Below are 13,011 nucleotides of genomic sequence, written 5' to 3'. Positions count from 1 at the left end.
GTTTGAAGCAAATTAAATCTGTTGTTACGGGATATCCACAAAACGGTTCACAAAGAGAAAGAGTTTATGGTCGTACCGAGCTCCAAGGACCAGCGCTCCAGGCAGCATCTCTAGGACAGTCCTGCACATTGCACTGCTCTCTGTCCGGTGGCTTGTCAAGGATTTCACAGCTCAGATCCGTAAACCTTTCTCCATTAGGGCGCTGGCACACCACCAGCCGTGTTCTTGTCCCTGCCCCGCATGGCTTCGTGCACTGCAAGTCAGCAGAGGACAGAGCAATCACTGTCTGGGCAGCAAAAATACTGCCGACCGCTCGCTCGAAGCACTAGCACCTCTTGAGACCCACAGTTGTTTCTGTTCCCAACCAACCCACTCCGGCCAAATCCCCCCCAAACGCTGCATGAGCCTCAGATGGGGCATCAGCTGCTTCAGCTTCTCTCTTCCCAAAGCTGTTCATGCTGCTCCGCAATGATACTGCCAGACCCAATGTGATACTGGAGGTTAACGTCTCTAATTGTTCATCTCAGATGAATTTTCAGAAGGGAGCAGTGTTTTTATTAAAGAAAAAAGGCCTTCAGTTAAACTAGACTTCTCTTAAAAAGAAAAAAAAAAAAAATCTCGATTTTTGTAGAATTTGCTTTTGCCTGGAAAGAAAATTTTCCCATGACAAATGGAAAGGAAAACACCACCAAGCAGTTGCTAGGGTTCACTCATTTATCAGAGGCTGCCTTTCATGCTCCAATCTTTCTAATAAATGTCACCGCAATATCCCCCTCTTTTCCCATTTTTCAGCCACCCGCTAATGAAAGCCTTCCCCTGCGCAGGGAGCCCAGGATCAATGGTACACTCACCTCTCCCCAGTTGCCATAAGCCCACTGAGGACAGGGGCCAGATTCGCACGATCTCTGCTCCATGGGTTTGCTTTTCTCATCGCAGTTATTTGCGGTGTATCCGTTTTCATCCTGGCACACCACGACCCGCCGCTGGAACCCCCCCGCACACGTGCTAGAGCACTGAAAGACACAGTTGCCCACAGCTTCGTTGAGTCCAGGAATAATTTTGCATTCCCAGCTCCTTCCCAGTGCCTTGCACCGTGGGAACGCACCGCTAGAAATTTAATACAGCTAACAGGCATTATTAACTTCAAACCCCAGCTATTACTAACAGCAGTGCAATGATTTAGGTGCTGACTAAGCAAAGAAAATAAACATGAGCCTAGTTTTAAGCAGGTGAGTAATCCCCACTGCCTTTAATGCAGTGTTTGACATCCCATTTGTGCTTAATTCCCTTTAGGGATCTCCATGACAAAGCACTGCAAACTGATTGGGGTGAGAGGAGCTGGCATTAAGGCTCTGCTGTGCTTTGGCAACAGCTCTGCGCAGCTGTAAACGTCCGGAGAGATGGCCAAGAAGCAGAGGCTGGCCTTTGCCTCAGGGAAAACGATGCCACCAGCTTTTTGCCTAGAGAGCCTTGGAGGTAGGAGGTGTGAGAGGCTGAGAAGTGATGCCTGCGCCCTACTGCAACACTTGCTCCTGCGAGCAGAGAGCAGAACGCGGGGAGAAGGGTCCCTCTTTTCCCTGCATGATGATGTTAAGAAAAGCCTGGATTAGCCCAGGAAAAAAAAACAGTAATAAGAAAACCAGGGCACTTACAGCACCCCAGGGGCCAATCCTCCACTGATTGCCTCCCGGTATATGTGCACGGTTTCGGTTCGGGCTGCCTCCAGGGTGCAGTTTCAGGCGATGATCCGGATAGAGGAAAGGGTGGATGGGCCTGCCGTAGTCATGGCTGTTTGGATGACAAGGAGACATGGAGCAGTCTTGCTCGGTGGCAGGGAGGTCGTCTGGATCACACTCACTCCTATCCACCAGCTGGTCACTGTAATTGATGCAGATCACTTGTCGCGTTGCCTTACCTTGACCACAAGTCACCGAACACTGCATTACAGTGGGAAAAGGAGACACAGTCACATTTCCAGCTTTGAACATCAGACAGACAGCTATTGCTAATAATGAACAGCAGAAAACCTTAATCTCCTCACTTATAAAAGGGCAAGCGTGACAAGCTAATGAAACACGTTTCCAGGAATGAGGTCTATAAGGGTCTCCTGCAAGAGACAGCGTGATGCTTACAGAGCTCCACTCCAAGGCCTTCCACTGCCCGCACGGCATCACGGTGCACATTTCCGTGGCTGACGGCTTTGGGAGGTGGGAACAAGCTGACTCGTCGGCCACCGAGCCCTGGTCATCCCGACAGCTGACATATCTCATCCGGGTACCCTTCCCACACGTTGCGGAGCACTAGGGAAGAGCAACAAGCACTCCACTAGAAAGTTTCCTGATATATATTATAAGGGCTTTGGAATGAAAAGTTGGTCAAATGCAGTTAAAAATATCACATTGTCTACTGTAAAATAATCCTGAAAGTATTACAACACACGCTTACCGGTGTCCAGGATCCAAATCTCCACTGCGTCCTGTGAATGCCTGATATGGATCTCTTGGCTTCGGGACTATTTGGATGGGGAGGACATGCTGCTATTTCACAGTCCTGTACATGAAATACATGAGGGAAAAGAGGGAAATAGAATTTGCAGACGTTTCAGTTAAATCACCTCCTCTTCAATGTAATTATGAGCAACACACAACGTCTTGAAAATCTGTGACCTGCATGCTTGTGTGTTGGCAGGCTTTCTCCTTGCATCCTCTTGGTGAAGCAGCAAAACTTGGTATCAATACCCCGAGGGCTTCAAGTGCAGAACTCTTAGTGGACTTTTGGCTTATTAGGAACTCTACAATAGGAATCCCCGTAACCATATGCCATGTCCATGCATTAAAACCAGATGTTCTTGAGGCAAAAGATGAAAGTTCATTAGAAGAGTTCTGGTATGAACACATATCTGCAAAGCAGCAACTTTATCTCCCTTCAAAGCTCCCTTCCTTCAGCGCGAGACCTGCAGCCCACTTAATAAAGGTTACGCTGCTGAGCTGATTGCAGCCCTTGGATTCCCTGCAGCCACCAGACCACCTATATCCACGTGCTGATCTTCACCACACACTACGTATGCAAGGTTTTGGGGACAGACATGTCATTCTGCTCAGCCTTGGTACAGTGCCTAACAGGAGGGTTCTGGTCCTGTCTGGACCTCTGGGAGGTCTGGTGACAGAAATGATGAATGGCCATGACTTTACTCCATGAGCCTACGAATAGTCATTGCCAAAAAGGAAATTAATACTCATCGTCACTGCGAGGGAGAGAGCGACTCTTGACAAATGGCATAAATTATTTCCGCATTGCTATGATTTTACTTACACTGGAGATGTGCATGCCAAATGATTGCTGATGACAAGTGGGTTTGTTACCCCTAGACTATAGTGCAATTGATCTCCATACATGGGAAAAACAGCCCTTTCCTAAACGTTGTGGCCTTAGTTAAACTCTGTGAAGTCATGCAGAACTGAAGCCGGGCAGGGCATCTGCACTACAACTCTCCTAGATGACAGATAGATGGAAATGTTCTGTTTTATTCAACTCCTTCAGAGACCCTCGACACATCCTCTGCTTGAAATGGGAATTTACACGTTTGCTTCCAAGTACCAGCGAACACAGCACAGAAAGCCTCTTCAGCAAATTTGCAAAGGGTGTGCAACATTTCTCAACTTATCTGGCCAGGGGGGATGCGTCTGGAATTGTAGCTGGCTTATACACTATATTGTCACATGCAGCAGACAAGAAGCGACGGCCCCTAGCCGTTGTTTGTACCACACAGCAACGGTCCGGCAGCCAAGTGAGCCCAGGCTGCAGCCAGGCATCCCAGACCCCATGCAAGCCAAAGGAGATGTCTGCTGTGTGGAGAGCCCAGCCTCTGAGGCTAGTAAATACTGTCCCATCTTATCTTTCTGGTCTCTGGTTGTTTTCCCATACTCATCTATTGCCGCTTCTTTAGCTCACGAGCTGAGACCAGCTTTAGCTCACAAGCTCTTAGAAACCAGCTTTAGCTCTGAATCTGGACAGCCCCTTGCACATCCCGTCCTACGACTAGAGCTCCACGGATATAAACCATATGCAAAGGTAATCTTTACCCCACGAAGTCTTGATGCCCTCATAACAAGTTGTCCATTGCCTTTTTGGTAATCTGGTGCTTCAGGAGTGTAAGGTTAACCACATGGAGAGGGTTGGGATGGGAACTCCCTGAATACAGCTTCTCTGTCCCACTTCTACCAAAACAGGGTGCTTCACCTTTCCAACAGCCATATAGCAGACCAAGATACTGCTCTGCGTGGGCTGGCATTCAGAGCAAGCCTTTGCTGCAGCAAGACATCCCCTGAAGCTACAGCCTGGATGCCTCCGTACGCACGCTGACAAAAGATGGAGACAGGACAGCAGGATTTACCTGGGTATCTGTTGGCCTGGTTGCAGCATTACACTCATTATCATCCACCACTGACACGTAGGTGCCCACGACACACTTCACCGCTCTCATCTGGTAGCCTTGGCCACAAGTCATCGTGCACTGGGAGAGGACAGATGGGAGAAAGAAGTGCTGGGTCTGAGTAGCTGCTTCGGTTAGAAAGTATTAATCAGCCCAGCCTGTGTTTAGGCACGTAGCATGAGCAGCAAAAATAAAACCCAGCTTCCCTTCTGGTTTCTCTCTACTTCATGCATTTCAGCTTTAAATTAGGTCAAAGTTTTAACTCACTGTGCCCACTAGAGCCTCGCACGCTTCACTTGCTTCCTTGGGAATGAAGGCGCGAGCATTTAAATGATTTACTTTGCTGCACACAGTAAATCATAGTCTGGTAGAACCTGCATCGTATCCTTCTTTACAACTGGTTGTTCAGCCCCACAGTAGCACAAGCAGCTAATGAATAATTTTGCTGATGGGAAATAAGTCTGACTGGGACAACTGGTCTAGGTTTGTTGCTGGTTTTTTAAGTCACGAGCTAACAGCTTTGTAGAAAAGAAGATGCCAGAACACTCTGGGAGAAATGAGCAACTTGTATTTTAGCAGAAAAAAACCCTCACCAACCCAGAAACTGGAAAACATTAAAAGCAGCAAAAGCTATTCAATGGGAGTAGCTTTTCTGTGAAAATTAGGCCATGTATTTACGTGCCTAAATATGGATTTAGGAGCGTAACCTTGGAAACCCCCCCTTTTTTTTTTTTTTTTTGAAAATCACGGCCGATTTAGTATGACACAGATTAAATTTAGCACAAAGGGCAGGTGCTATTATTGCTGCCCATCCACTGAACCCAAGCGAACAGAGGGCTGATCAAATCAATTAACACAGTTATGCCACTGAATTTGGATGAAAGGGTAGCGCCCAGCCTCGGCCACCAGCACCCAGGTCCCACCGCCCGGGAGCCCCACGGTACCTGGCCCCACGGCCCCACTTGCCACGAAGCACACTCTTGCTGCTGGCACGTCTGCACCGACTCCGGCTTCGTTTCGGGATCACAAAACCTGTCGTTTAATTGATCTTCTCCAAATTGGCACCAGGTCTGGCGGTGTTTGTGCCCTTTTCCACAGGTGACCAAGCACTGCGAGGAGTAAAGCGCAAGCTCAGGCGGTGCTGGGGATGCGCTGCCAGCTCAGCGCCTGCTCAGGCGCTGAAAAATAAACCTGGAGACCTGCTGCAACCACCGCTTAAAAACTGGTGCCGAGAGGAGGCTCTTTAGCTAATGATCACGTGCGCTGGAAAACACGCGAGTGTCTTGCAACGAGATGGGATTGCTCTCAGGAGCTGGTCCGGAGCAGAGGCTGGAGCATGGAGAGCACAGCCGGGCTGGGACCCTTCAGCACGGGCAAAGCAAGAGACCACGAAGGCTCTTGACTTCCAGCAGCTGTGAGATGTAGGGCAAAGCCACAGCACTGCCCGACTGGGCTTCAGCTGCGCACAACAGGGTGCCAAAGGCTTGCAAAAAACTTGCTCGGCTCGGAGTGTGCGCAATAAGGGTATCCGCTCCTGCGGGCTGCGAGCGCCTCGTCCGCTGCCGCAGCATGGCTTGGGCTGCCAGCAGCTCGACCCAGAAGACAGCTATTTTGCAGAGAACAATCCCTGTTCCCACTTAATTGCTTCCATCACTTCCTAAAAGAACGTGATTCACAGAAACAAGAGCTATTTGGCCACAGAGGTGACAAGCAGCCTTTGAAGACTGTTCTCCAGCATCCCCGGTCCTGCTGCAGGGAAAAGCCTATCAAGATACGGTTTTGTTGCATTGCAAAGGACACCAGCAGCAGTGGAAGAGGTAATGGTAATAAACAGCAGGGAGAGGGCTGAGCAAGATATTAGTAGGGTGAAATCCTGCCCTCCAGCTACAGCCAGAGCTGTCAGGGCTTGTGAGGACAATCTCAAGGGAAAACCGAGGGCAGAAGGTATTTTTCTTCCCAAAGGTGCAGAGGAACTGTGGAAAAACTGGGGAGAAATTACTGCAGGATTGTAGAGGAATTAACCCCCGTGGCTTTGCAGGGAGGGAAATGGCCACTTGACCAGTGGTGACAAGGCCAGTGACTTTGCTGCCTATCTCAAGCCTCCCTGTGCACAGGCTCAGGGAGACCTTCTGCAGGAGGCACGGTGCCACCACGCCCCGGGGCACAAATAAAACATGAGGGGTGAGCAGGGACAGAGATATCTCTTTGCAGGCACCAGCCCCTCAGCGTGGAGGACCAGCAGGGTGAGCCCACCCTGGTCACCAGCACCTACCTCGGACCAGTCGCCAGTTTTCCACTGGGGGCACAAGAAGTCGCTGCATCGCTGCACCGTCAGCTTCTCCTGCTGACTGCACTTGCTGTCATCCAGGACGTCGTTGTAGGTGTTCACGCACATGGCCCGCCGCCGCCGCGTGCCCCCGCCGCAGCTCTTGGAGCACTGGGAAGGAGAGACACTGAGTAAATGCTTTCTGCCACTCTGTTACGGGTCGAGAGCCCATTTATTGCCTCTCCCTCTTTGCAGTCAGGACTGTGAAGAGACTGCAGAAAACCTCCGGAAGAACAATTTGTACTGTAAGTAACAGGCTGTTACTTTATATATTCCTTTAAAAAGTCAATCTTGCTAAGCTTAATAAAATCTCGTGGCAATGAGTTTCACAAATTCATTTTGGGTTATAACCTCATTATTACTTTTACAAGTGTTGCCTTTCAGTTCTCCCAAATGGCTGTTGCTCGTTCTCATTTTAGGAGAGATTAATTCCCTCTAACCAGCCAGTCCCCCTTCACCGTGCCCTCCCTGGAAAGCCCCAGGCTCGTCATTCTCTTGGTGCCAGGCCTGCGTTCAGGAATCTTCTTGTTCATGGGAAAGCTAAAAAGTGTAAAGGAAACAAATTTCGAAGTCCTCTGCTGATGGTAACATGTCCTCCCCAACTCCTGGCAGCAGTGCTGGCTTTGATGGGAGAAGACAGCCAGCAGGGCTTAGCATAATGAAGACAGACCTTGGGATGCTTAAAAGCATAAGTCAATTGCAGTAGAAAATAAGGAGTACCAGGCTGATTTGCACTACAGTGTCCTCCAGAAAAAGCAATGGAAGCAGAATTGCTGCGGCCAACTTTTATATATATGCTGTTTGCAAACTAAACAGCCTGACATATCCCTGTGCAAGGAGGAGACAGCGTTTGCCATACCACCGAGCACCCATACCACCGAGCACCCCTTACCTCGGTCCAGGCTGAGTACCGCCACCCTCCCACGTTACAGTCTCCAGTGCACTTCTCCCTCGTGCTCGGCTTGGGCTGGCTGTTGCAGAAGCGGTCGTCGACCTTCTCTATCTTCCCCTCCAGCCTGCTGTACTTGGAGCAGTAGATCTCCAGGGTGCGGTACCCCAGCCCGCACTGGGCCGTGCACTCGCTCTTCCTTGCGATGTGCCACCTGAGCCGAGGAGAGCAAACATCAGCTGTGGGGCTCTGGGCCTCTGCAGGTAATGTTCTCAAGGGTGTTTGACATAAATAAGGATTATAAGCTCTTGAACTGGAAGTTTGGGCTCTTTGTAATACTTCCCAATGCTTTATGGCTTCCAAAAATCTGAGGCGATTAATCCTGGCATTGCTCCTTGCAGGGAAGGAACTGTCACCAGGTCCCTTACAGGCAGCAAAGCCACACTGCAACCCCGCGGGACCACGCAAGGTGGCGGGGGGAGTCCGTGGCCAAGCAAGCAGCAGTGCTTTGAAGGCTTTCCACCCCAAGTTCCCCTGCAGGAGTGTCACCTTGGCCTCCAAAAACTAAAAGCTGAAAAATATAGCATCAGAAAATGATCTGCACAGGCTTGAAAGGCACTCCGCACAGCAGGATGCCTGCAAAACAGTTTCAGCTCTGCAAAGCGCGAGTGAATGACTTGCTCCAAGACACAAGAGCCCCAGAGGTGTCAGCGGGGATTAGAGGTGTTCCCACCCTGCTGCCTCCTTCCTGGGATGGGCAGCAAGGGCTGGTGCTGGTGCCCCTCAGGGACCCGCCTGGGGATACACCCCTGCTTCACATCAGCCCCAGCCCCAGCTCTGGCAAGAGGTGCTGGACACGAGGCTTGATCCAGGGGGATGTTGGAGACCCTGGAGTCAACAGGAGCCGATTGCCCGCCACACCTCGCAGGGGTGGCTCCCGGGGAAGGAGGCAGTGACGTCCCTTGGGGGTCCTGGAGACCCCTGGGCTGTTGCAAGCGCCTGCGTGGGGAGCGCAGAGCCTCGCTGCTAAGCGAGAGAGCAAACTTCAGCACAGCTAGGAGAAGAATAAGATCAAGGGGATTTGAAGTCAATAGCTCCTGAATGGTGGGAGCCCTCACATCCCTGCCTGCTTTTCAAACTCCTGCATTTGCCCTTCTCAAGTTTCCAACCTGTTGCAATGGCAACAGCTGTTACCGCGACAACCCGACCTACAGCCCCTATACAGCCCCTATACAGCCCCCCGCTTTAACACAGCCAGAGAAACCCCTCGGGAGACGCAGCCATCTGAATTGCTTCACCAGCAGCCGTTTAATGCCACCATATTTAAGCTCCAGAAAGGAAAACAGATTGCTTTTTAAAGGAAAATGGGTTGTGATGATTTAGGCCATGCTCCATCAATTCCAGCTTGCCAGGAGTTGTCTGGGGACAGCCCCAAACCCACTCTACACTTAAGCCTATTCTTCGCTTTAAGCAAATGATGATAAATCCAAGTCTTAGTTACTCTTTTGCTTTGAGCATATGTTTTTCCCTCTTTGCAGGCTGTTTGTAGGATGGTGCTGAGCATTTCTGATCCAGGCAGATGCGAATTTCAGGCACTGTATTGCACAGGGACATTTTTCAACATTAGGTGAATTTTTTTTTTTTTTATAGTTAGCACTAATTTAATCCAACAAGAGAAACGTGAAAATGTAAAAAAGTGCTTCTCAAAACACAGCTGGTGGACGTCAATCCCTCTTGGTTGACAAAAAGGCAACTGCTAATCCTTTTCTTTTTTTAAATCTCATACAGGCTGGTGAGGAAAAGGAATTATGGTGACAGGTGAAAGGAAAGAGGAGTAAACAATAAATATACGATGTAATGTATATACACAGCTGAGTAGAGTGTACCTTAATTCACATTCTGTGCTACAAGGCTCAGTGATGGGGTCAGGCTGGGGAATTCGATCACATCGCTGGTCCGACACCGTGAGCTGATCCGACTCTCTCGTACACACAGGTTTCCTTTTTCGTTCTCCTACACAGAAAAAAAGGGCACATTGTTTGAGTCATACAGGAAAGCGATCAAATCGGTTATTTCTCTTACTCCTTTTATAGTAGCATTTAAGAGACGTTTAATTATGTTTTTCAATCTCTTTCAGAAACAGGGAGGGGGTTAAGACTCTCTAAGAAGAGCAGAAGGGGTTTAACACAGACGAGAGGGACACAGGCAGAGCTGCAGCATGCCTGCGAGGATGGGCTCTGCTTGTTTCGCAGGATCAGCACTGGCAGGTGGCAATGACTGGATGTCAGACCCAAAACCAGACACCGATGCCTTTTACAGCCTTAGGAAATGCCACAGAATCTCTTCTGCGCTTGAGGTTCCTCACCTGCAAACCAGGTTGCAAGGCTTACATGGCTCAGGGTGGCTGTAAAGGTGCCCTGATCTGAAACCGAGAAGCAGCAGAGCAGTGCTACACCTTGTACGATGTGATCTACTACTAGAGCCCAGGGAAACAATCATGCCCATAATGTGAGAATCTCAAAGAAATCAAACAGAGAGAGATTTGACAGCACTGCCCAGATCCCAGATGAATCCAGGACAAAACTAAGCCTTCCCAAGCACCCACCTTGGCAGAGCTTACTGCAGGGCTGCCACGGGCCGTACGCATTCCAGTAAAACTGCTGAGGTTTGTCCTCAATGGGGATATTAAATGTGTAACGAACGTCAGGATTGTACAAATTGCCCACTGATAAAACCTGAGAGGAAAAAAGATGAAGCGGAGTAAACTAACAGACGTCACTGCCCACTGTTTTCAGTCCAATAATGCTGGGCAGACTTTTCCACACGCACAACATATACTTCACCTGAAGCGTTATTTCTTGCTCAATCCGATCTGTAGAATTAATCCTTTCAATAGCATTATCCGATCCGCTGTATTCGATCACAGCATTCCCAACTTTGATTTCCCTTTTAAACATACTGACGACAAAGTCTCCATTTAATATAAAGTCTCCTTGACTGTTAGATAAGGCTGCATAGGTGCAAAAAACAAGAACTAAAGACGCAGAATTAACTCATACGTACATAATAACGTGGGTCATGCGCTCTCAGTGCTCCTTTTCATTGGGGTGGGAGGAAAAGCCCACTGGCACTCTCAAACAGAAAGGATGTAAAGAGAGCAGCAGAGCTCTTACAGACATTGTGCCTTCTCCTTTCTCCACCGGAGAGACTCATTAAAACGAAGGCTGAATGCCTGAAGTTGTTGCTAAATAGTTCACCCATAACCCAGGGCAGAGAGATACCCAAAAGGCATGCCGGGCCGGCTGCTGTACACAGCACACACAGTCTGTATCCCCTCGTATACCGCAGAAATAATCCTGCCCAAATCTTTTTGTTAGCCGTGCGGATAGGGTGGCTTCCCTGTTGTTTCCAGGTGTGTTCTTAGGCTAAATGTATGCACCCTAATTGCCCAAACGTCATTTTCTAGTAGATAATTACAGGGAGTTTGGTCAGTATCTCCCCCACTCTCTCCCTCTCCCTCCTCCCCTCGTACTTTTTATTATTCCAAATCTTAAGGTATGTGAAAGCACTGAAGGCTTAAAGCCTAAATGCTTTATAAAAGGAACAGTTTCCTGAAAACAGCAGTCTGCTGCACAACTTCACACTAATGCGATTATGTAGCTAATTTCCTAAGTTAGTTTCCCCACCATTTCACCCATCACAGCTACATTACTACAAAGCCTCTGTACTGAAAAATCTAAACTTAACACCAAAACACCAAAGGGAAGGTTTTTACATTGAATGAGGAGAGATAATGAAGCAAAACACTGCTTGGTAGCAGACATAGATGGAGAAAAACTCACAAAGCAGACGCTATACTCAACCAAATTCCACACTTTGGAGGCTTTAATGTCATCAGGCAGTAGTAAAACTCATTAAAGGATTCCTTCCCATTTACTGTATCTCCTACAACAGTAGGTACACGTCTTTGACTTGATGACAACATCAAATTCCTCCTAAATTGTTAAGCAACTACAAGGTTCACAGTACCGAGGGCCCAAGATTTCACACTCGGTGAGCTGCAAAATAAGTGGACGCATGCACGCTTCTCATTTGCTTCTAGTCAGGCCTAATGTGAATAGATGCTTTCCCAGCAATATTAAAGCAACATTAAAGAAGATTTGACTTCATTGCTTCCCAAGAAGATTAAAGACCCTCCAAGAAGAGCTGAGAAGTTCTTTGGGGCTCCTTCTGGGGTGAACCAGTTTGAATAGGCACAACACGGGGAGGATTGTTTTTCTAGAAAAGTGGAATAATGAAACGTACCTCCCTCCCCCAGGACGGAAAACTATCACACCTCAGTAAGGTTTTCTTGGTACTGATGTGCATTCATGCTGCACTATCTCATTTCATTGCTGCGAATGTGCAGAAACGATGCGACGCGGCTGTAAGTGAACGGCTGCGTGCGTGCAGGGACAGACAGCCTTGCATGACCCCAGTCTGGGAATGAGGACAGGGAGGACCCGCTCAGCTTTTTGCCTGAATGAAGGGTCCAGCCACATGGATGGCGTTTCAGAGCGACAGCCAAAGCTGTCAGCACCATTTCCCTTTGGCGCACGATAGTCTCCTCTACTCGTTTCTCAAATGAATTCCTTTACCTTCAACAGGCTAGAAACCACCAGCCTTGTCCCATTTTTAACATACCCAGTTACAGCGAGGACTTGGGCTAAGCCCCATATTTTGCAAAAACGCTCAACAACTCAGGGATTTTGCGAGATAAAACGAGATGAAGTGCCCTGCTCAGAGATGTAAATACGGGACCCCACGCTACCGGAGCGCAGCTGGCAGTGCCAGCACAGGGCGTGCAAAAGAGGAGGAACAGAGCCGGGAGAGCAGCCATCTCCCTGGGACTGCAAGGGGCCACAGCCTGAGTCCCTGCTCCATCAGCGGCTCGAACAGACTCTGGAGGGACCCAAACAGGACTTAATGGTAAAACCAGCCTTCAACTGGCAGGTGTAACATCAGTCATAATGTGCGTTTGTGTTATCTCCGCTATAGAACCCAAACAGAACTCTCTATGGGGTGAATTACTGATCAGCATGGTGGAAAAGAGACACATGGCCATGCTAAAAGCATACGTGCCTGCAGCAGGCTGGTCTAACGCAGCACCACAAGCATTTTCATCTGCCTCTAGAGACATACCCGCAGATAAGAGAAAACAGTGACTATGAATGTCCAACAGCCAAAGGCCAAGTTATTGTTAGGTTTAAATCAAACCAACATCTTTGGTGCAGGGTATTTCTTCACAGTTACATATCACTGTCAGGCAGGGACAAGAAGGGCTCAGTCTAAGTGAAATCAGAATTATTATTCTCAGAGGAATAG

General features: G+C 48.8%; 1 protein-coding gene across 3 annotated transcripts in view; it reads right to left on the bottom strand.

The window, feature by feature from the left end:
* The window catches only part of ADAMTS9 (ADAM metallopeptidase with thrombospondin type 1 motif 9), an 87,059-nt gene that overhangs the window by 39,189 nt on the left and 34,859 nt on the right, over window positions 1–13,011 (bottom strand). For all 3 annotated transcript variants that reach the window (XM_050904954.1, XM_050904955.1, XM_050904956.1), the window contains exons 17-28: window positions 10,491–10,657; window positions 10,253–10,382; window positions 9,534–9,660; window positions 7,651–7,861; window positions 6,705–6,869; window positions 5,377–5,541; window positions 4,394–4,513; window positions 2,446–2,550; window positions 2,133–2,300; window positions 1,653–1,937; window positions 852–1,013; window positions 77–253 (exon numbers count right to left, since the gene is read on the bottom strand). In XM_050904954.1, the coding sequence (XP_050760911.1) occupies window positions 77–253; window positions 852–1,013; window positions 1,653–1,937; window positions 2,133–2,300; window positions 2,446–2,550; window positions 4,394–4,513; window positions 5,377–5,541; window positions 6,705–6,869; window positions 7,651–7,861; window positions 9,534–9,660; window positions 10,253–10,382; window positions 10,491–10,657 (1,982 nt within the window). The remainder of the gene's footprint in view (window positions 1–76; window positions 254–851; window positions 1,014–1,652; window positions 1,938–2,132; window positions 2,301–2,445; window positions 2,551–4,393; window positions 4,514–5,376; window positions 5,542–6,704; window positions 6,870–7,650; window positions 7,862–9,533; window positions 9,661–10,252; window positions 10,383–10,490; window positions 10,658–13,011) is intronic.

The sequence above is a fragment of the Gymnogyps californianus genome, chromosome 13 (genome assembly GCF_018139145.2).
Source record: "Gymnogyps californianus isolate 813 chromosome 13, ASM1813914v2, whole genome shotgun sequence".
In the NCBI taxonomy this organism is placed as follows: Eukaryota; Metazoa; Chordata; class Aves; order Accipitriformes; family Cathartidae; genus Gymnogyps; species Gymnogyps californianus.
Note: the sequence above shows the minus strand (reverse complement) of the source record. Positions and strands in the feature narration are given on the sequence as shown.